Genomic DNA, 24,239 nt, shown 5'->3' with positions numbered 1-24,239 from the left:
TAGAAACTTTCATATGATTAAATGGTTTTTACTTTCAATTGAGAATGTACTTTGATTGATTAGTAATAATTTCAACTATAATCAATTGAGAATTTACTTTGATTGATTAGCTTTTAATTTGGTTAGGAGATTTAAGAATAGATATGATTAAACACAATAGAATTTGATTGAGAATGTACTTTGGTTGAATTTATTGTGAATAATCTAGAAAGATTTTGCATTTGATTGAGAATTTACTTTGGTTAAATGCATGATCGCCCTCAAATTAATTAAGAATGTACTTTAATTAATTTGAAACTTAAACAATAATCAATTGAACAATTATCCGTGAATAACCGATGATGAATCTATCTTGGAAAAGCAGTGGAATTAGCCTATTTCATCGTAACTGTTTTTAAGTTTATTAATTGTTCTTTAAACATTCTCCAAACATCATTTTTATTCATAAGCATTGCATAACGTAAGAGTCAGATATTCAAAAGCAATTCCGTGTTCGTTGGGAGACGACTCAGGGTTACTTTAGCCCTATCTACCTTCTTGAATACTACTTGGCAATACTGAAGTTGCCTTGAAAAGTAGTATTAATTTGATAGCTTCAACGACAGCCTATCAAATTTGGCGCCGTTGCCGGGGAATACGGTTAGTATTTTAAATATTTTGATTCTTATTTTGATTTTTCTTTTTATTTTTTTAATTTTTTTATTTTTTATTTTTATCTTTATTTTGTTTTATTTAACGCACATACATTTAATTTAATTTGAGTTATTTTGTAGCCTTTAGTCATTCTTGTTTTAGCAAAAATCTTTTTTCTTGTTTTTATTAAGAATTTCTCTTGAGAAATATTTGAGGCTAGTTTGAATACACTCTGGCTAGGAAAGACTTGGTACTTAAGTTGTCCGTTGTGACGCACCTCTCTTTCCTGGGAGTGGACCCAACAAGTCTCTCTTATCTCTTATTTGAAATCTTTATCTAAAGCAAGAACAAAAGAAAAAGATAAGTAACAGAGGAACAATTTCCAGCAGATTGCGTAGTGCATGACCAGAGCTAACCCGGGAGAATTTTATCAAATTAACCCGGAAGTTGAAAGGAATTTGCGTAAGCTGCGGAGAAGATTGAAATTTGGGTGTTCTACTGAGGGAACACTTCCTACATCTGAAGTTATTCCACCTTCATTATCTCCAATCACAAACATACCATCCAATCCTTTACCTGATCCTAACCCAAACAATATGGCACAAAGAACCATCAGACAATTAGCTACCTCCCATAATACAGCTATCCGAAGTAACATTGAATACCCTAATGAGGAGTGGGAGTTGAGACCTGACCTGTTAAATGCCTTACCAAAGTTCAATGGGTTATCAAGGGAGAATCCACACAAGCACTTGAGACAATTTCACATGTTGTGTGAAAATTTTAGATCTCCCAGGATCACAATAGAGAGCCTTAAAATGAGAGCTTTTCCATTTACTCTTCAAGGCGCAGCTCAAGATTGGTGGTATTATCTCTCTGCACGGATTACAAATTGGGAAACTATTGAAAGACTCTTTCTTGAGAAGTATTTTCCTGCATCCAGATTATCAGCTATCCGCAGGGAAATTCAAGATATAAGACAGAGAGATAGAGAGAATCTTAGTGAATATTGGGAAAGATTCAAGAAACTATGTTCTTCATGCCCTCAAATCCAAATGGAAGATTTTATTCTAAGCTTTTATGAAGGCTTAAGTCCTACTGATAGGTCATGGGCAGATGCTGCAAGTGGAGGATCTTTCTTAGACAGGTCACCAGACGATGGTATAGATCTAATAGAACGGAAGGCAGTAGACAATCAACAGTATGGCACAAGAGAAAATTCAGTGACTTTGTTGAAGGGAGTGCATGAAATTGATAATGGTGCAGTTGATGGAAAGAGGATAGATGAAAGACTGAATAAGCTAGAAAGCAAACTTGACGAGATTGCAAGTTTGTTTAAAACCTCAACTCCACAAATTGCTAAGAAGTGTGGAATTTGCATTTCAACTAACCATTATACTGATGAATGTCCTAGCTTGGTGGAAACCACTGTGGAAAAATCATCTCAAGCTTTTGCTGCAAACATGATTGGAGGAAATAGACCATACCAGAATTATCATGACTCATCCTCCAATAGGTATCAACAGAATAAACAACCTTATGTTCCACCTCAACAAAGGCAGCAACCTCAACCTGAAATGTCACTACAAGATTTCATGAAAACAATACTTGAGCAAAATTCAGAAATCAAGAAATCAATTGTAGAGTTGACTCAGAGGGTGGAAAAATTAGAGGCTAAGGAATCAAACAAACTGCCTGCACAAACAGTGATCAACCCGCAAAATGTAAGTGCTATTACTTTGAGAACGGGTAAGCAAGTAGAAAGCCCTGAAGGAGCCCAAGAGGATGAAGATAAGGAGAAAGAAGGAGCGCAAATTGATGACAATGGAGGACCGAGTGAACCATCACCTGAGACTACCACTGATAAATCCAGGTTAGTATCTTCTAACTCTTCTTCTAAAACTTCTTCTTCTTATTCTCCACCTCCTCCATATCCAAATCGGTTGAAGCCGAGAAACAAAAAAATGGAGGAATTAGACCAAGAGATTTTAAATATTTTCAAAAAGGTGGAGATCAATATTCCTTTGCTAGATGCTGTTAAGCAAATTCCTAAATATGCCAAGTTTTTGAAAGAAATTTGCACAAATAGAAGGCGTTTTAGGGATAATGAGGTTGTGAATTTAGGAAGAAATGTGTCAAGTTTGATTAAGAAGCATATTGAAATACCGCGAAAATGCAAGGATCCAGGTATGTTTTCTGTTCCATGTGTTATTGGAAATTCAAAGTTTGACAATGCCATGCTAGATTTAGGGGCTTCCATAAATGTAATGCCTTTATCAGTGTTTACTTCTCTATCTTTGGGACCTCTTAAGACTACTGGTGTGGTCATTCAACTGGCCAACCGTAGCACAGTTAACCCTGCAGGTGTGCTTGAGGACGTTCTTGTCCGAGTAGACAAGTTAATTTTTCCTGCAGATTTCTATATCTTGGACATGAAGGATGATGAGGGAATCAGTCCAACAACTATTATCTTGGGAAGACCTTTCATGATGACAGCACGAACCAAGATAGATGTGCATGCAGGATCACTGACAATGGAGATAGGAGACGAGAAGGTGCGGTTCAACGTGTTGGAAGCTGGGAAGCACCAGATTAAAGATCATTCTTTGTTTTGTATTGATTTATCAAGTGATGTTGTAAACAATTTTTCTTTTTCAAATATGTCGTCCCTAATTTTGGACGAAAAAGGAAACTGTAAAGCAGGTGATATTGAGGACGCGGTATTAATAGATGATACCTTTGTGGCGTCCGAGTGTGATGTTAAGGTGGCCGAGAATACCTTAGGCAGTAAGATGTTGTCATCTGTGGTACAGCCACCCATTTTGGAGAAGGATGCTAAACCAGTGAGACAACCTCAAGGAAGACTAAATCCTCAATTGATGGGGGTTGTAAAGAAAAAGGACACCAAGTTGCTACAAACAGGTCTTAAATATTCAAATTCTGACAGCACTTGGGTGGACCTTATACATGTGGTTCCCAAGAAATATGGAATCACAATGGTCAAGAACCAGAAGGACAAGTTGACTCTTATTCAAGACAGAGGTGGGTCACATAATGTAGTAGTTGACCATCTTAGTAGGATTGAAAAAGGAAAAGATAACATTCCTATCCAGGATGACTTTTCCAATGAAGTCCTACTAGCATTCCTTCCACCATGAAGGAGGTAAGTTCCCCCATACTTTTTCTTTGCATTTTATATATAAGGCATACATTGAGGACAATGCATAGTTTAAGTGTGGGGGTGTGGGGAAACAATTAATTTTGTTCCCTATTTTGTTTGTCTATTTTGTTTGTTTTAAATAAATATTTGCATTGGATTTGAGAGTTTGAATCAGTAACTGGAATGATCATGAATTCAAGAGAAAAAAAAAATGAGTCATGTTGATATGAGTGGATTGCTTCTATGATTTGCTAATTGAGTTGACTGGAGAATTTCCTGATTAAATCTTTTGTGAAAGAAATTTGAAACCATGTGAGTTTTGGGCTTAATGTTAAGGATGGACCACCATGTGCCATACCTATTTTTTTTGTGTGATTTGCCCATGTTTTGTTGATACTCTAATAGTTAGCTTGATTCTATGTTGTGCAACAGAGGTGAATATGCATGATTTGATATGATTGAGGCATTTCTTGTTTTAGCTACTTGGCCAAATAAACTTGTCCTAACATTAATCCATTGGAACCCTCTTTGAGCCTTAAGCCTATTTTTCTTGTTTCCAGTCATTGTCAAATGAGAAAAGAAGAAAAATCATATGTTCCTTACCTTAGGAAAGAAGAAAGAGTAATGGATTCTGTTAAAAGTAAAGTGATGAATAAGTGTGTGGGTGAGTACCTCACCCACAAAACAATAAAAAGGGTAAAAAGGAAGATGAAAAAGTTGAAGTTTTAAAACAAAAGAGAAAAAAAAAGAAGAAAAAAAAATCTTCCTTAAAAGAGCAAGAAATAGAGTTGTTTTTGAAATCAAGTGTCATTACTCTTTCTATGTCAATTTCAAAAGCTCAGATTCCCAAGAAAATTTCCTACCTTTGCCTTGGCCTCAATAAAACCTTAAAAAGCCCTCATGATCAATAATTGCATGTTTACTGAAGTGTGTGAATGTTAGAGTCATGCTAAATATCAAGGGTGTCTACTTACATGGGTATTTTGAGTGTAAACACAAGCCAAAAACACTTGAGAGAATTGGAGAGAAATAGATACATGTTGACTTGAGTATTGTCTTTCATATTTGATTTTCTTGGGAATTCAAAAAGGTTAACTCATGTGTGAAGAATAAAGTGATTCCATTTGCATGTCCATGACAAAGTAATGCCTAAATGATTGATCTATGTCTAGTGCTACTCATTCTTTTGATCCAAGTGCAAATATGAAATAAAATGACTCAGAACAAAGTCTTGGAATTAATCAATTTTGCCCAGGAGTGCAAAAGGATAAGTGTGGGGGTGTGATGAGTGCATATTTATGCCCACATTTATGTTTGAAAATTAAAATTTTGATGGGATAATTGTGTTTAAATGGTTTATTTTAAGTGAATTTGTGATGATTGGAATTATTGGCTTTGGAAAATAGAGAGACGTAAAAAGTGAGTTTTAATGCATAAATTATTCTTGGATTTTCTAATGTTTATTTGTGCAGCTGAGAATATAAGTTTTATTGGTCCAAATGGCAATTCAAGGCCCAAAGTCAGATTTTATTTGGAAAATTCAAAAGGGGCTAAAGTGCAGATAGAGGAAATTTCAGGGTATTTGTGCAATTTTGGAAAGTCAGAAAATCTAAAAGATAAAATTCAGTTGTTGAATTTAATTTGGGAATATCAACAGAAAATATCTTCCAAATAATTTTATCATTATCTAAATCTTTTAGTTATTTGGAAGATATAGGATATAAGATAATTAAGTTAATATCTATCAAATATTCTTTGAAACTGATTTAATCTAATGAATATTTGAAAGATATAATATATCAACAGAAAATATCTTATCAACAAACTATTCAAAGTCCAAGCCCAATCAAGCCTATATAAAGAGACCCAAGGGAGGCAGAAAAGGACTTCACTTCATACATTCATTCTTTCATACTCCTCTCACTTTTTTTTCATCTTGTATTCAACTCCATTCATGGAGAGCTAAGCATCTAGGGCTAATTCTGTTGTAATTCCATTATGGATTCTGAGGTTAGATTGAGTTAATGCAATTGTTTATTTTGATTATTGATTTAAGTTGTTCTCTCTATGTCTTTCATCTCTCTATCAAATTAAAAGCAAAGATTTTTCCATCATAATGTGTTTGAATCTACATGCATATTGATTATATGAGTTCTAGGGTTTCTAGGTTTAATTGAGAATCTAATTTGATTTAATTTAGAAACTTTCATATGATTAAATGGTTTTTACTTTCAATTGAGAATGTACTTTGATTGATTAGTAATAATTTCAACTATAATCAATTGAGAATTTACTTTGATTGATTAGCTTTTAATTTGGTTAGGAGATTTAAGAATAGATATGATTAAACACAATAGAATTTGATTGAGAATGTACTTTGGTTGAATTTATTGTGAATAATCTAGAAAGATTTTGCATTTGATTGAGAATTTACTTTGGTTAAATGCATGATCGCCCTCAAATTAATTAAGAATGTACTTTAATTAATTTGAAACTTAAACAATAATCAATTGAACAATTATCCGTGAATAACCGATGATGAATCTATCTTGGAAAAGCAGTGGAATTAGCCTATTTCATCGTAACTGTTTTTAAGTTTATTAATTGTTCTTTAAACATTCTCCAAACATCATTTTTATTCATAAGCATTGCATAACGTAAGAGTCAGATATTCAAAAGCAATTCCGTGTTCGTTGGGAGACGACTCAGGGTTACTTTAGCCCTATCTACCTTCTTGAATACTACTTGGCAATACTGAAGTTGCCTTGAAAAGTAGTATTAATTTGATAGCTTCAACGACAGCCTATCAATGATCAGAGAGCTTGAGTTAGTAAAAAGCTTCAGAGATTTGAGGTTGCAGGTAGAATTTGAAGCTGACAGCATCAGATGCAGTAATTTGGTGGTGTCCAATGACTTATTGAAGCATATTAAAGAAGAGCAGTCGAAGGATGTTGAGCTCCAAACGTCATCCAGTTTGATTGGGACGGAACAAGGAAAAGATTTTGCATTGGGGACTGATAATATCTTAAGGTTCAAAGGCAGAGTATGTATCCCTAGCAATTCAGAAATGAAGAGGTTAACCCTTGAGGAGGGTCACAAAAGCCGTTTTAGCATGCATCCAGGCATGACAAAGATGTATCAAGATCTCAAGAAGTCCTTTTGGTGGTCGGGTATGCAGAGGGACGTGGCACAGTTTGTGGCTTCTTGCTTGACTTGTCAAAAGGCAAAAGTGGAACATCAAAGACCTGGAGGTTTGTTGCAACCGTTAGAGATTCCCGAGTGGAAATGGGATAGCATCGCGATGGACTTCGTTACCATTTGCCACGCACTATTCGAAAACATGACGCAATATGGGTAATAGTGGACCGATTAACCAAGAGTGCTCACTTATTAGCAATTGATTTGAGAATGTCTACGACAAAGTTGGCTCAACTATATGTTAAGGAGAAGAAAGGTTTTAGAACAGATGATAAAGGGTGGTTGTAGTATAAGTTGCTAAAGAGGGTATCGAGAATGATCAGAGAAGTTTGGGTTGGTTGAGATGTTTAGAGTTATGAAGTTGTATGTTGTGATAAAGTTAATTTTCTTTGGGTATGGTTTTATGGTGATGTTTAGTGTTCGGCTGAGTTTGATCAAGAGAGAAGTGGATATTGAATGATGGAATGCAGAAGGCAGTAAGTTAGTAAGTTCAGATAAGGTCAGAGGATTGGTATTATTGGTTAAGATTATCTTGAGGTTTAGAGGATTAAAGATAGGGTTTATATTTTGACGACTCCGAGTTGAAGAGGACAATCCTTGAAGAAGAAGGTTTTAAGTTAATTTGGACGGGATGAGTACAAGAAGAAGTATGAGTGATGTGGCGTTTGTGGAGTTAATCTAAGAGCTCAAGTTTGAAGTTTATATGGAGTGCTTCCTTGACAAGGAAGGAGAACGAAGGTGGTGCATCAAGTGTAGTTGAGCGAAAGATCGAAGCAAGTGTTATGAGAATTCAAGATGTCTGCAAATTGTAAATGAAGAAGAGATGATGTTGTTCTTTCGTAAGTTTGAGGTGTGATTCAAGGGAAGGGTTTTGATTGGTTTTCTGCAACAAGTATGGGATTTTATGACTTAAAGAAGTGGAATTCACTTTGGAGTGGGGTCTTAGGCAACATCTGCGTCCGAAATTTTTGGGTGGTTCCTGTTTAAGTCGTGTAGTGTAAGAGGAAGATGGAGGTTGAGTTAGAGCAATAATATTTAGACTCAATATAATCATAAGGAGAACTACAAGGTTGAGGAATCGCAGAAGAGAAATAGAGGACATGTTGGCATAGTCTAGTATAAGTCTTGACAATCAGGAGTGATTTCAGGCATGGTCGTTTTGTGGAGTAGAAAGCAGTGTTGAGGAAATGGAATGACAAGGTTATTATGCAAAGGGAGAGTTCTCAGAGTTTTGGTAAGGCCATAAAAGTCCTGAGAAAGGTTCTTCGAGGGTGATCTTTTGTTGGTTACAGTTGTCATGAAGGAAGTGTCATTTTAAGTAAATTGGTTAGTAAGGAAGTATGAGGAGCAGAGTAGCGCAGCAGATGATGCTGAGCATGTTATTGTCAGAAATAGGTATGCATGAAGAGCTTTCAAAATTGTGGATTAGTAGTTTGTGAGGGACGAATTCTTTGAAACAATATTGGTGTTGTCTTATGAGCATGAGTTAGGAGTGTTTAGTAATCTTCAGGAGTCAAAAGTAAGTTTAGGTGTGAAAGAAACATGTATCAGGCAAGGAAGATAAGTGAGCCTTCGGTTGCAAGCTACAGGATCAACTTTAAAGTGAAAAGTATTAATGGCTTTGGAATGGGAAGAGTGGGTCAATGGGCGAAGGAGACTATTTGAGCTGTGGTTTTGAGTTATAGTGGCAATCTAGAGGTAAGGTTATGTTAACAGATGGTTTGAACAAAGAGAAAATTTTTCGACTTGTTCCGCGAGACTTAATTTTCGAGGACGAAAATTTTTGTTGTTGGGGAGAATGTAAGGAATCATAACTTAAAAAAAAAAAAGAGAACGGGGAGGAAGGGACGTGCGCTGCCACAAAGGGACGTTGCTTCCCCTTTGAAAACAAAACCAAAAGAAAACAAGAAAAGGAAAGAGAAGAAGAGGGGAAGAGGGAAGAGTTTGGGAGGCTCGTGGGAGATAAAAAGGGGTATGGGTCTGCACTTAGGGAGTGAAATCATTGCTGCCAAGTTTCTGAGAGAGGTGAAGTTGAAGCTGCAAGCAAGGTTTGGTTCTGCATGTTGGGGAAAAGAAGAGGAGGAGAACTTTTGGAGTTGGAAGGAAATCAAACTCTCTGGAAGTGATTCAAGGAAGTCTTCAAGAGGTAAGGGGAGCTAGATCTTTTGTTTGATTGTTGATATATACTATGTTTAATGCAAATCTGGGAAGTTGGGGACGAAAAATTTAGGGTTGTTCTTGGTTTCTGGGTTTTCTGGAAAATCTGCAGAAATTCTGCAGAAACACCGTTCGTCCAATTTGAACAAATTGGACGTTCGTCCAAAATGGCTGAACGTTCGTTCAAGTGAAATTGGTCGTTCGTCCAAATTATTCGGTGGTCGTGAGCGTTCGTCCTAAACTTAGTATTTTAGTGGGACGTTCTTGAACGTTCGGCCTTGGTCTCAAGACGAACGTCCATAGGTTGTAAGTATAGCGTTCGGCCTTGATTATTTTAGCATTCGGTCTTAATTGAGTAAAGTGATTTTAGAACGTTCGTACAATGGGCTTTGAGCGTTTGTTGTTAAATTGGTATGCATAGGTTTCAATCTTGAGCGTTCGTTAGTAAATTGGTAACTGTAGCGTTCGGCTTAATTCTTGAATCTTAAAACGTCCGCCGTGTTGAAATAGTGATCACAGGCGTTCGTCCTCCAAATGGTGTCCGTCCTGATGTTGAACGATAGGTACTGGTTTAAGTCAGATTTTGAACGTTCGGCCTGATATTTGGAGATAACGTTCGTCCAGTTTATTTAGTGACGTTCGGTCAAATGGTGTTTGGCCATTTACTTGGAAATGGCGTTCGTTCGTTTTGGTGACTAAGTAATTTTAGACGTTCGTTCTTATCTTGGTAGTTCAGGAAGCGAGCGTTCGATCTGGATATAATTATTTTGGAAAATGATACTTAGACAACAAATTTTGACAACATTTCGACACAGCACACGTGTCAGCGAATGAGAGGGCCACGTTTACAACGAAAAAAGCTGCTGCGTTCTGAGCATATCTGATCAAGGCTGCTTCAAATTTGATCTGGCGAGGACGGGCACGGGCAGGCTTGCGTTTGTGCGTTTCAAATTTCAAATGGTTTTTTATCACTTCGTAGAGAGAGAAGCGGCGCGAACAACCAAAACGTTTGGAGAAAAGGGTGCACGAGCGACAGAGAGAGAACGAGTCCTAGCCGGAGTGCCGTCGTGCACAGCCCGTTCCGTTTGACGGCGCCGCAGCTCCGACGTGGAGCGCTGTTCGCGAAGACGGCATCGTGTTTCCTCCGTTCCGGCCCAGCGACCTAGGGAGGCGTTGAAGGTGTCGCTTCGTCCCAGGTGGTTCCGTCCCTGTCCCGGAGTGCCGCCGGAGGTTCGCCGGAGTCTCGCCGGAGTGTGGGCTGTGAGGCGGACCAAAAAGAGGGGTTTTCCGCACTGTGAGTTCCACGGACACCTTAGGCAACCGTATCTGTTCCAACCGCCACACGTGGTCTTCACCCAAGGTTGGTTTGTTTTTGCATTTTTCAGTGGAATGAACGTTGAATACATGCATGATGTTGTTTTTGGATTGGATTTGGTTTTGTATGAAACGTCTCCCAAGTGGATGTTGTTCTGTTTCTTATTTTTATACAAGTTCTCTGCTTAATCTTACATTGTTGCTGTAATTGTGTTGGATTGGTAGTCATGGACCTAGTTGGCCTTGCTGTCAAAAAACTTGAACCGAATCACCCACTTCATTCGGGTTTGGTAGCAGTAATGTTGGTTTAGGGTTTAGAAGTAGGTGAAATGAGGGAAAACAAACAAGGTACCCCAACATCAGACTGATGGACGTAGTTGGCCTTGGTGTGCAAAAACTGGAACCCAGGTACCCAGTTATTATGCCTAAGGTACCAGTCCTGTTCCTGTAGCGTGAGTGTTTGAAAATGTTGTTTTGTGTGGCACGAATTATATGAAATAATGTTAACATGAGTGTTCCCAGATTACTGAGAAGTAGTTAAAATGAGGGAAAACAAACAAGGTACCCCAAAATCAGAGTGATGGACGTTGTTGGCCTTGGTGTGCAAAAACTGGAACCCAGGTACCCAGTTATTATGCCTAAGGTACCAGTCCTGTTCCTGTACCGTGAGTGTTTGAAAATGTTGTTTTGTGTGCCACGAATTATATGAAATAATGTTAACATGAGTGTTCCCAGATTACTCAGAAGTAGATAAAATGAGGGAAAACAAACAAGCCACACCAAAATAAGAGTGATGGACGTAGTTGGCCTTGGTGTGCAAAAACTGGCACCCAGGTACCCACTTATTTTCCCTAAGGTACCAGTTCTGTTCCTGTGCCATTAGTGTTAGAAAATGTTGTTTTATGTGGCACGAATATGTTAAAAAAATGTTAAGAAATTGTTCCCAGATTACTTAGAAGTAGATAAAATGAGGGAAAACAAAGAAGACACCCCAAAATGAGAGTGATGGACGTAGTTGGCCTTGGTGTGCAAAAACTAGCACCCAGGTACCCACTTATTTTGCCTAAGGTACCAGTTCTGTTCCTGTGTCATTAGTGTTAGAAAATGTTGTTTTATGTGGCATGATTTATATGAATTAGTAAATGACTAATATTTTTTTGTTCTCTTTTTTTTCGTGGTTTAACAAATGCTGACAATGTTTGTTATGATTTCCAATTTGTTGTTTTAGTTGATTGTGTTGGTGTAGTGTTATTATACATTGAATTCTGTGTTATTTTGATTTGGGGATTACTGTCATGTTGGTCACCTCCTGTCTAGTTCAAATATCTGGCATTTCGTAAAGAGAGTTTAAATTAAATTCATTGTGCTTGAATATGAATACTATGTATTAAGTTTCCGTTTTCTGTTCATTCACACCCCATCCGTCTAGCAGTTCCAGCAGCACGCCCATGAGAAGCTTGGGAGCTGCAACGTTGGAAGCATTCACGTCCAGCTGCATCAAACAGCAGCAACGACAACACACACCGTCTTCAAGTCCAGCCGAATTGGATGCACATGTTGAGATGGGAGAGAAGTGGAAAGCTGACACAGACCTTGTTTATTCCAGCATGGGCAACGATGGTGTGCAGAACATGCAGAAGTGTAAACAAAATGGAGGGCCCCACATGGCTTTATCTGACAGAGAAGCAAAAGAGTGATGGAAGAAATTCATTAAAGGTTGCTAATGGGAGACAACAACATGGCAACCTGGCTGGAAACGCACGAGGCAGCACCAGAACGAGACTTGAGAATTTGGCTTTAAAAGAGTGAGAGGCCGTGAGTGAGAGGGTTACGCTTGGGAGGAGGCTCTCGGTTCTTCTCCTCCAAGTTCAGTAGATTAGTTTTGAACTCCAGATAATGTAATGTAGTGAGATTGTTGTATGAGAGTAGAGGTGCCGTGAGGTGCTGTGAGGGTCATAGGGAGTTCCAGCCGAGGAGAAGTCACGGCAGTAGGAGCTGTTGGTGATTGGCACAGTAGACGTTTACCATTTTGAGGTGTACGGTTCGAATTTAATTTTCTGTATTGTATTGAATTTTAATTTGAATGAACAATGTCATTTAATTTCCTGTTACTGAATTGTCAATTTTATTCTACTGATGCGATTAAATTTCTTCTGAAATCTGATCTGTGTTGTTGTGTGTCCGAGCGTTCAAATGAATGACCGAGCGTTCAAATGAAGAGCGAACGCTCATTAAACAATATAACCGAACGCTCACTAACACATTACATGACCGAACGCTTCACATAACATGACCGAACGTTCACTAACACATAACATGACCGGACGTTCATATGAAGACCGAACGTTCATTAAAACATTATGACCGAACGGTTGACTCTCTGTATGAGCGAACGTCCTAAAGGTATGCATGGACGAACGTTCGAATAAGTACGAACGGTGGAGGACGAACGTTCGTGAAAGTTAAAGGACGAACGGTTGCATGCACAGTTGATGGCGAACGGTCGCGTACGATACAGGAAGAACGTTTGAAAGGGGACAAAACGAACGCGCACGGTGCAGGACGAACGCTAATAGCCACGAACGGTCCGAAAGGCAGAGGACGAACGGTCCGAAATCGACCAACTAAAACGTTCGTTCCTAAAATTACAATCAAGGACGAACGCTCTTTTTTTTTTTTTTTAATTTTTATTTGACACTCATGATGAAAATAAAATAAAATCTATTGGTCAATCCGGACGAAATTGGGTGTTGACACTAGTCTATACTGCATTAATTCAAATCATCAATAACTCGTTAAATGGATTTAGAATCTTAAACAAAAGATGAACATTGGGGCACCTATTGCTGCACCAAATTCAATAAACTGGCCGTAAAAGGTTTTCATATGACGCTACAAAAGCGTACATTAACATAATTACAATTTGCTTCTTAGGAGGACCACGAAAGTCAGTATTGACTCGGTGTTCAAGAATCCATATAACAATTCCAATCACAAAAAATGAGACAGTCGTAGCACACCACATATCTGCTGTAAATGGTTGATAGGACGAGCGTCCTATGCGCGCTGGACGAGCCTCCTCTCTGCGCGCTGGACGAGCGTCCCCTCCGGGCGACAAGCGTCTGGGCGAGCGTTCTCCGCTAGCTGGCCGAACGATCTCCGCTCTCTGGACGAGCGTCCACTTTCTGGACGAGCGTCCTCTTCGCGCTGGACGAGCCTTCTCTGAGCGCTGGCCGAGCGTCCTCTGCGCTGCGCGCTGGACGAGCGTCCTGGCTTGCTGTTGGATGGGCGTTCTCTTCTCGATGCTGACAGCCAAATGATGCGCTCCAAGTCTTTGACAGTATCCAATCCTTATTCTACTTCGAAATAAACAAACAAAAGCATCAAAAAATATTTAAACAGTCAAAATTATACTTATATCAACAATTATATACTTTTCATGAGAATTAACACTAAAACTTACTCAAAAGCACAACAATTTAAGCAACAAAAACAAGTAAAATTTACACCTATCACTCCTCTCAGCCAAAGGTGTTAATTATACAACTAATCACCCTGCATGTTTTTATGCCACCAAAGATCTATAAATTGACGTACACATATCACATCTCTTGATATAGTTTCCAACAAAAAATATCACAAATCAAAATTAAATTTTAACAAACAACTAAACACACATCCAAATCCACATCTATGTTTGGCACCACTTACTGTAAACAAAGGCTAAAAGATTTCAGGATAAAAATTGACAAACCACACGAAAAGATGATAAAGGAATGTGTTGTACCATTGTCCTGATGCTGCAGAGCAATAAAGCCTGGTATTTGGATCATAATAATAGCCCAAACTGCTGCTATAATAGTACCTGGACCATCAAATATTGATGTCAGAACAAGCTTATAACAGCTCTTTTTGGTAACAGAATTCATTAGAAGAAGAAGTGGGTACAAACCCTCAACTTTTGCCACCTCCTTAATACCATAATGCTTTTTTTTTTGGTTTTGAAATTTACAACAAAGATAAATAATGTCATGTATATCAGACTATTTCCCAAAATTTACATGGAAGAGAAGAGCCATACCCAGAAGATTCATCATACACATAATCATTTTGCAATGCTCCACCTGAAAGAAAAGTAGAACAATGTTAAGTAAATACTAATCAAATAAAAATCAGTAACAAAGACTTTGGAGGCCAATTTACCTACCCTCAGTGCCAGAATTTATGGCGTCCGATGAAGATTGACTAACTGTATTATTTTCATCTGTAGATGGCTTACTGTTATCATCCTCGTCAGAAACATATCATAATCACCTTCACCAGTGCTAGAGGCTTCTCCACTAGCCAAATGTTGATTTGATGGACCTTCTTTTGCCCGGGCTAACTTCTCATATCCTTCTGAAAAGGGGAGAATGTAGAAGGCATAAGCATTAAGCAGTTAATACCACGAAACTGGCACCCTTCACTCGTTCTCATAAACCTAAATATCGACAACATCATAGAAAGAAGAAAGAAGAGCCAAGGAAAAATTGACAATTAATAACCTGCCCCAAAATCCAACACTTAACTAATATGGAGGCCCAAAGATAGTTTCTCCAAACACTAAGAATAACCAAACACCATGTATGATATTGATAATAAAACAATAAATTCTATCTTGCATCATGACCATAATAACAACATAAGTTGAACAGTATTATAATAGTAAAACCAAGTAGTTAAATCAAATAAATTATAAAATCAAACAGCATATTACATCATGTTGTTAACAATGTAAACATAATGAAACAACAAAACATAATATAAGTAGAATAAAGCATAGTGTATAACACTAACCCGCTTCACGATCAAAAACCTCTCACTTTTCATGATAAACATATGCGAAAAAGGTCAAGGAGCCAAAGTTAAGCATAATGTAGGCATAGCAACTAAAGATACAGTGAATCAAAACAAGTCGCATGACATAGAGTCTCATCAGCCTATCTAAATGATTACATGTTTACACAATGCATAATATCTACAAAGCCCGGAGGGATTAACTCAACTGTATTCACCATTCTCCATCAGCTTCATAGCATCCTCAGTTAGCTGGTCAAATACAACCTTAGTCTCAGCAGACATTTTTGCCTTTCTGTCACTGTTACCTTTTAGCCTTCTCAAGGCTTGCAAAACCTATTGGAAGAATATCGGTTAATACTGCCCAACTAATGAACCTCAAAAAACTCTTAACGAAGTAGATATATGATATATAATTCCAGCCTAGTCAAGTATAAAGATTTACAAGATATAAAGAGAACATGTAAATGAACATGATATAAAATTAATAATTGCAGTTAGATACAAGCCAAATATAACTTTAAATATTGTTTCTTATATTTTTATCTTTATGAACACCATTAATCCTTTATTTTGAAAAAATGGCAATTAACAGGCTTTCTCAGATAACGGTTTAGGGTTGCCATACTCAACTCAAGTTAAAAGTAAATTTGCATACGCAACTATGGAGTCAACAGCAGATTCGGGTTCTCTTATTTTCTGTATTTATTTGTTCCAACTTGAAAAGCACAATGTCAAAATTACACATTCCTTACACGTTCAGATTTGAGAGTAAAATATTTTTAACTGGATAATATTTTTTAAGGATATGAACTACCCTTAGCAAGAAATTCCACAACTCCTTGGCCACATAAAAAACCAATGATTGCCTAAACAAATGGATGATCTACAACTACTCTGGAGTGAATTGGAAAATAAATATTGTATTTTACAATGATACTTCAGTAGAACAAAGAAATAAAAAATCAGAAAATTAAGAATGATAAAATACATACATACCGTTTCCCCAAGTTCAAGAACATTTGCAATCCGCCTCTTCATGACGGCAATATCTTTAGAAGAAAGGTCCGGCGACACTCCGGGACAGGGACGGAAGCAGCTGGGACGAAGCGACACCTTCAACGCCTCCCTAAGTTGCTGGGCCGGAACGGACGGAACACGATGCCGTGTTCGCTTCGACCGGTCGACGTCGGACCTGCGGCGCCCCTGAAACGGAACGGGCTGGAGGCGTTCGATCTCTCCGACACGGCCTTCGACAGTGAACGGCGGCACTTCGGCAAGGACTCGGTCTCTCTCTCTGTTCGCTGGTGAACCCTTTCTCCAACTCTCTCGTCTAGGTCACACAAGTGGGTTTCTGTTGTTCGCGCTTCTCTGTCTACGAAGGTCGAATACCATTTGAAATTTGAAACGCACAAACGCAAGCTGCCCGTGCCCGTCCTCGCCACGTCAAATTTGAAGCAGGTTTGATCAGATTTTCTCAGAACGCAGCAGCTTTTTTCGTTGTAAACGTGGCCCTCTCATTCGCTGACACGTGGGCTGTGTCGAAATGTTGTCAAAATCTGTTGTCTAAGTATCATTTTCCAATTATTTTAAGTTAGTGATCGTTCATAACGAACGTTCGGTTTTGATGACGTTATGTTCAGATAGAATTCTCCATAAGCAGCGTTCATCCAAGATAGTTTTCTGAGCGTTCGTCCTTTGTTTTGTTAGCGTTCGTCCTTTTTAGTATTCTAAGTTTGAATCTTTGTCGTTCGGCATTGGTATGGTTGTGATGTGAGCGTTCGGCCTTGGTGTTGCTGTCATTATGAGCGTTCGGCCTAGGATCTGTTAACGTCCGTTCTTATAGTATTCAGGAATCAACGTTCGGCCACATAGTGTTGAATCCAATATGACGTTCGGCCTAGTTGTATTTAGCGTTCGGTTCTAGCGTTCGTCCAAACTGTGTTAAATCTCATAGCGTTCGTCCAACTAGCATGGTAGCGTTCGGCATTTGTGTTCGGTGAATAGTGTTCAATCAATTTTAGCGTTCGGCCTATTTGAATCTAATAGCGTTCGTCCTGAGTATCTAATAGCGTTTGGGATTTTGGATTTAACTGACGAGGAGGCTAATTCACGTGTTTGTTACGGTATAGGTGTGAGGTGGAGACCCCTTCAATCCTCTGGCATTTGCATGTTCCGAATTTGAGAAGCTTAATAGGATTTTGCTGAAGAAATTTAGGATCTGCATTAATTTGAATGGGGCATTCTGCAGCCGTATGGGACTATAGAGCAGCAACTGAAATTACAAAGGACTGGAATGGAATTGATCAAGTTCTGCTTCGGACCCCAAGGGGTTCTTCGGCACGGGTGAGTAATTGTTCATTGCAAAACTGGTGTCGGTTTTAACATTTGGTAAAGTTATGATTTTAAAATTTACTATGACATCCAATGCGAATTCTTGATGTGGATAACTTGGTCTGTAAAGATATTTGTAGTTTGAGTAATTTAATTACTACGATTACTTAGATTAACTGTTTTTTCTCGAAATTAGGTAATGTTTCAGTAGGGATGTAGGGACCAAGATACGAACCTAACAATCTTACTTTCTTCCTTCTCTGTGTTGCTTTCACTATGTTGTCTTTCCCTCTTCTCCAAAGCTCTGAGTACGGTGGGCTGGGTACCTGCAAAGGCACTCCGACGCTCAAGTCAATAATGGTCTTAGTTAGAGCAACTGAATCTTTCTTAATTTTCTCTTAGGGGAAAAACGTACCTTTTTTCTGGTATACTGTGTGTATTTAAAGGAGTAAAATAAACCGTTTACCTGAAATCTCGGGTGGTTACTGGAGTTGGCTATCTATAAGTTATAACTGCTAGATATTGAGTCAAGTACTTCCATGATTCACGGCGCTTGTTAGCCAATATGCGTAACTGTTTATTTGTAACCGCTAGATCACGATGTCGCATATTGTATGTCGATCATCATGCGTGTCGATCTGGGCGGACGACGTGTCGATTGTCGAGCCTCAACTGGACGACAACGCCACATGGTCGTATGTTATTATAGTCGGTTGTCTAGTGGTCGACCACACTAAGTGGTCGGATGTCATTACGGGCATGAGAATGTCCTGCATTGGTTTAATTGTCGTCGGGTTATTGGTCGACAGTTGGAGGATTAGGTATCCTATAGTACAAGCCCCCCAAGTCCGAGTAAATGGGTGATGACAGAGTTATGAAGGACTTTTAAGTAATGTGTGAAGTGTATGACAGCTGTACGGGGCGTTACGAATTTTGGGTTTTCCCGCTCCTGTAGGGAAGTGAGGAGACGCGTCGTAATAGCCGTTAGATTAGAAAGGATCGGACGGCGCCTGACGATTAAACGGTTTGGCTTCTTCAGCACGATTCAGAAGGAGGTTATTCACTTTTGCGGAGGAACAGAGTTTGGCAGTGTGCATCCTGAGCGAGATTGTTTCTCTTCTATCCTCACTGCTTACCCTGTTACGAGACGTTACCAGGTAACCCTAACATCTCCTTCATCTTAGTTTGTTTAGTGTTGACTATGGAAGGAAAGGGGCAGAACATTGGGGGCGAGACGCCGGGGCCGTCATCTACGGCGGAATGTCGCGAAATTACCACATTGCCTTTTGGGGAGGAGGCTTTTACATATGGAAATGTGTGTGGTGAAGGGCCGGGGGGGCGTATAATATCTCCGATTAGTGGAGATGAGTACGCCTGGGCGGCGCGTGAGGTGAAAGAACTTAGAAGCCAGTTTAGGAGTAGGGTTGTGTTAGCAGACTGGATTGAAAATAGCTGCGTGTTGCGAACCCTAGGGTATCAAACTTGTATAAAATTGATAGCTTGCCGGGATGACGAGAGAGTGTGCCATGGGAGGGAGAATGCTTCTGAGGAATTCTTTTATTTTTATTCTGTGTTATTCTACGACTTGTATGTGAGGCTGCCTTTTACCAGCTTCCAAATGGATGTTCTGCGTACCCTAAACGTTGCACCGAGTCAGTTGCACCCCAATAGTTGGGCGTATGTGCAGGCTTTCGCCATAGTGTGTCGGGCACTAGCTATTAGGCCCACTGTAGGTTTGTTTCTGCATTTCTTTAGATGTCGACCAGTAGCCACAAAGGGATGGGTGTCATTGATTTCGGAGCCGGGTAACGCGCTGTTAGAGCTATATTTGCAATCATATAGGAATTTCAAAGAAAAATTTTTTAAGGTGTCGATTACCGCTGTCGGTCGACAGTATTTTTTCGATGATGAGGGGAACCCTAGATTTCCCCTGTACTGGACGCAGGACCCGCTGAGGTTCACCTCTTGGTCGGAGGATAAGATGACGGTTGAAGAATTAGAGGCGTTGAGTGTGTTGACTGCGTTGCCATGCCCCCTTTCTTCTCGTCAGCTTATTAATTGCCTCGAGTTCGACGACGCAGGGGCGAGGGTGTTTGGTATGTGTCCTTGCTTATCATTTTTGTAACTTGTTATGTTGTTGCTGACCATGCTGGATGGGTTTTGGTGTTTTGCAGAGATAATGGGGAGGAAAGGAAGTGGTCGCAGTTGGTTTCAGACCATCGACGATGAGAGGGATGAAAGCAATCGTCCAGGGTCATCCGCTGGACAACAATGCCCTCCGGTGCCACCATCTGGTCCACCTCCCGTCGTGGTGGCAGCGGCTGTGGAGACGACAATAGCTGAGGTGCCTCTCGTGCGCAAAAGGAAATCCAAGACAGGCGACATCAACCGCGAGGCAGCAAAGAAAAGTAAGGAGGTGGTTGAAGAAACTGAACGCCCCCTGCCGCAGGGTATATGGGATCGTGCCTTCATGCCTGGTCATAGGGTAGACCTCAACTTGGATGTTTCAGAGAAGAAGGTGATCGAAAACATGAGCGAACAACAGATTGCTGAAGGCTTACTAGAGATGAACACAAGAGCACAAGCGTTGGCTTGGCATCTAGCGTATGCCTCGGATAGGGGTCAGATGCGGTCCGAGTTAGAGAAGGTGCGCGCCCAGCTGAAAGAGCTCGCCGAGATCCATGCAGGCTGTGAGGCCAAGCAGAAGCATACTGAACAACTGCTGAAGGAGGGCGAGATATTGTTGAATAAGGCTCGAGAAGCTGGCGTGGCCCTTCAACAAGAACGTGATCAGATGGGCAGGGATTTGGATCAAGCAAAGAACTCAATGTTGTTAGTGGCCCGAGAGAGAAACGCACTAAAGGTAGAGATCTTTGACAAAAATGAGTTGATCGAGGAGTTGAAGGATGCAATCATGGACGAACATAAGAGAGGTTTCAGGAAGGCCTTGAGACAAGTCGAGCACTTGCTTCAGGTATCAACCAAAGGAGCTGAATTTGACGTTCGGAAGGATGTGCATGAAGGTCATCTGAAGCCCTTGAAGGAAATTCCGGATGACGCTGTCTTGGAGGGGGAAGAGAATGAAGAGGAGGTCGCCGACAATGAGCCTGAGGGAGCAAAGGAAGCTGACGAGCCTGCCAAAGAGACTGCTGAAGCTGTTGAAGGCGACGCACCCCCAATTGTAATAGAGTAGGAAGTAGCAATGATCTGTGTATACATACTTGAGTATTTGATTGACGACTATGAATGTTTAAACTTGGATTATTCACGAATGCTTAAACATTGAAATAAAGTGCGTTGTTCGTTTAACTTAGCTGTTTTGGCGATTGATTTGCTGTAGTGATCGCTAAGTGTGAATGTCGAGTGTATTGATAGCGCCTTGTGTGACAGTGGAGAACGACAGTCGAGTGAGGAAAATATTGGGTGTTCAAGGGTGAACATCGGCCAGTGAGTGGGAGTGTATCCCGAATAGACTGGGTGTTCGAGGGTGAACATCGGCCAGTGAGTGGGAGTGTATCCCGAATAGACTGGGTGTTCAAGGGTGAACATCGGCCAGTGGGAGCGTGTCCCGAACAGACTGGGTGTTCAAGAGTGAACATCGGCCAGTGAGATTGCTTGCATCCCCTTTGTGTATGGAAGTGTGTGGTACGACAACCCTGGGACTCGACACTAAAGTAGTGATAAATGAATCTAAGCAATAATCATGAAGAAATATAATCTTTATTTGATAATTGAAGTTGATAGTGTTGTCATAAGCATAAACAAGAAATGGATATTAACTAAAGTAATATTTAAGGTGAGTGGCGTTCCAAGTGTTGGGAACTGGGTGGCCATCTAGAAGTTGGAGACGATATGCGCCGTTCGACATGTCCTCCACAACCCGAAAGGGTCCCTCCCAGTTAGCTGCGAGTTTGCCATGGGCTCGATTCTTCCGAGCTTCTCCCCGCTTCCGCCACACCAAATCGCCGCTTTTGAAGGTTCTGGGTTTGACCTTGGTATTGTATCGTCGAGACAGCATGCGCTTTTGGGCCTCTGCGCGAATGGTGGCAACCTCACGTCGTTCAGGAAGGACGTCGAGATTTGTCCGTAATTGCTCTTCATTAAGGGACATATCAGTGATTTGGCGCCTCAATGAAGGCTCGCCCACCTCGACTGGAAGCATGGCGTCAGTGCCATAGGTTAAGTTGAATGGCGTGTCCCCCGTAGATCCATGGGGAGTACACCTGTATGCCCACAGGACCTCGGGTAGCTCCTCCACCCATAAACTCTTGGCTTCACCGAGTCGCTTTTTTAACTCTGTCAAAATGGCTTTATTTGCGGCCTCGGCTTGACCGTTGGTTTGAGGGTGTTCGACAGATGACGTGACATGCTTAATGCCCAAACTGGTGAGGTAATCCTCTAATTTGCGTTCGATGAATTGGCGACCGTTGTCGGTGATGATCTTCTGAGGGAGACCGAACCGACAGATGAGACGCCAAATGAACTTCTGTACTCGCTGGGCGCTGATGACGGACAGTGGCTCCGCTTCTATCCATTTTGTGAAGTAGTCAACTGCCACGAGGAGGAACTTATTTTGCGCTTTGGCGATCGGCAGTGGTCCAAGTATGTCGAGACCCCACTGGGCGAACGGCCAGGGAGAGACAATATTGTGTAAGTCTTCAGGAGGTGCACGGAGGTCGTGACCATGTGCTTGGCAGGAAAGGCATTTCTTGACGAATGTCTCGCAGTCGCGGTCGAGAGTAGGCCAGTAATATCCGGCGCGAAGAACACGTCCTCTTAATGTCCGTTTACCAGAGTGAAATCCACACATCCCTGTGTGCAGTTCGCGCAACACATAGTCGGCCTCTTCTTCCGAGAGGCATTTCAGCAGAGGAGTGCTATGGCCGCGACGATATAGGTCGTCGCCTATACACACAAAGCGTGCAATGTGTTTGGAATCAGCCGCGGTAATGCTAACGCCTTTGTCCTGTCGCTCCATGAGGTCTTTCACTTTCTGCCGCCAGTCTGTTATAGGTGTCGACACATTAGTGACAAAAGCTTCCACCACAGGGCGGTCGAGTGTCATTCTAATGATTGAGGATAACTGCGCTCGCTCCTTAGAATGAGTTAATTTGGACAAAAGGTCCGCTCTTACGTTTTGCTCCCTGGGTACATGGATGACATTAACTTCGACAAAATTGCGGAGTAAAGTCTGAACCTTGTGGTAGTAACGCAATAGCTGATTGTCCTTGACTTGATAGATTCCATTGACATGGTTGACGACCAATTTCGAGTCCATCCGACACTCTAAACGCTCGACCGACAACTCTCTAGCCAGGGATAGGCCGGCGATTAAGGCTTCGTACTCGGCTTGGTTGTTGCTAGTTGGAAACTGGAATATGATGGCTTGCTCTAGGACCACATCATCTGGCCCCTCTAAGACGACACCGGCTCCTCCCCCCTTTTTGTCAGAGGAACCATCCACGCTGAGGAGCCATTTTGTCGCGCAGTTCTCTGGTGCAGGTGTTAATTCGGCTGCGAAATCTGCCAAATGTTGACCCTTGACAGATCCGCGGGGCTCGTAGCGAAGGCCGAATTCTGACAGTTCCACTGACCAAGCAACCATGCGTCCTGCTAAGTCTGGCTTGCGGAGGATCTTGGCGATGGGCTGATCTGTGCGGACTATCACTTGATGGCTCTGGAAATATGGTCGAAGCCGGCGGGAAGCTGTGAGCAACGCCAAGGCAAACTTCTCAATGCGGGAATAGCGTTCCTCGGCCCCTTGCAAAGAACGACTGATGAAGTAGATCAATCTAAGGGAGGGTGTCTCTTGTATCAAGGCGGCGCTAACCGCATACGGGGAGGCTGCAAGATACAGCTGTAAGTCGGATCCCTCGTCCGGTCGGGCCATAATTGGAGGACTGGTCAAGATGTGCTTGACAGTGCTGAATGCAGCCTCGCAATCATTGTCCCAGTGTTGGGTGGAGCCCTTTTTCAAATTCTTCAGGATGGGTTTAATGTATTCAGCCAGCCTTGGAATAAATCTGGACAGGGCGGTAAGGCGACCTACAAGACGTTGTACTTCTCGTAGGGTCGTTGGAGCTGGCATGTCGAGCACGGCTTTGCACTTGTCGGGGTTGGCTTCAATACCTCGACGTGTGAGCATGAAACCTAAGAATTTTCCTGCGGGGACGCCGAAGGTACACTTGGTAGGATTGAGGCGCATGCTGTACCGTCGGAGCTGGGCAAAAACCTCCTTCAAATCTTGCAGGTGCTGTTCGACAGAGTTGCTGCGGATAACCATGTCATCGACATATACATCCATGCATCGCCCAATCTGGTGATGGAAAACTTTATCCATAAGGCGTTGATAAGTAGCTCCGGCGTTCTTCAACCCGAATGGCATTACTTCATAACAGTAATTTGCGCGTTCGGTAATAAAGGCTGTCTTGCTTTGATCGGGCTCGTACATCGGAATCTGGTTATAGCCTGAGTAAGCGTCGAGGAAGCTTAGTATTGCATGACCTGAAGCTCCATCTACCAGACGATCGATGCTGGGTAAGGGGTAGGAGTCTTTAGGACATGCCTTGTTAAGATCAGTGAAATCGACACACATTCTCCATTGGCC

General features: G+C 41.1%; 1 protein-coding gene across 1 annotated transcript; it reads right to left on the bottom strand.

Annotated features, from left to right (window-relative positions):
* Positions 1-13,233: 13,233 nt before the first annotated feature.
* Positions 13,234-16,339, bottom strand: LOC148195898 (uncharacterized). The gene is made up of 7 exons (XM_088095319.1): positions 16,298-16,339; positions 15,517-15,634; positions 14,808-14,860; positions 14,670-14,751; positions 14,544-14,586; positions 14,250-14,327; positions 13,234-13,821 (listed from the first exon to the last, which is right to left on the bottom strand). Exons 1-7 carry the CDS (start codon positions 16,337-16,339, stop codon positions 13,320-13,322), a joined length of 918 nt encoding a protein of 305 aa, XP_087951445.1. The 3' UTR covers positions 13,234-13,319.
* Positions 16,340-24,239: the final 7,900 nt, after the last annotated feature.

Source organism: Vigna umbellata, chromosome 7 (genome assembly GCF_029865625.1).
Source record: "Vigna umbellata cultivar VRB3 chromosome 7, Vumbellata_1.0, whole genome shotgun sequence".
NCBI classification, from domain to species: domain Eukaryota; kingdom Viridiplantae; phylum Streptophyta; class Magnoliopsida; order Fabales; family Fabaceae; genus Vigna; species Vigna umbellata.
Note: the sequence above shows the minus strand (reverse complement) of the source record. Positions and strands in the feature narration are given on the sequence as shown.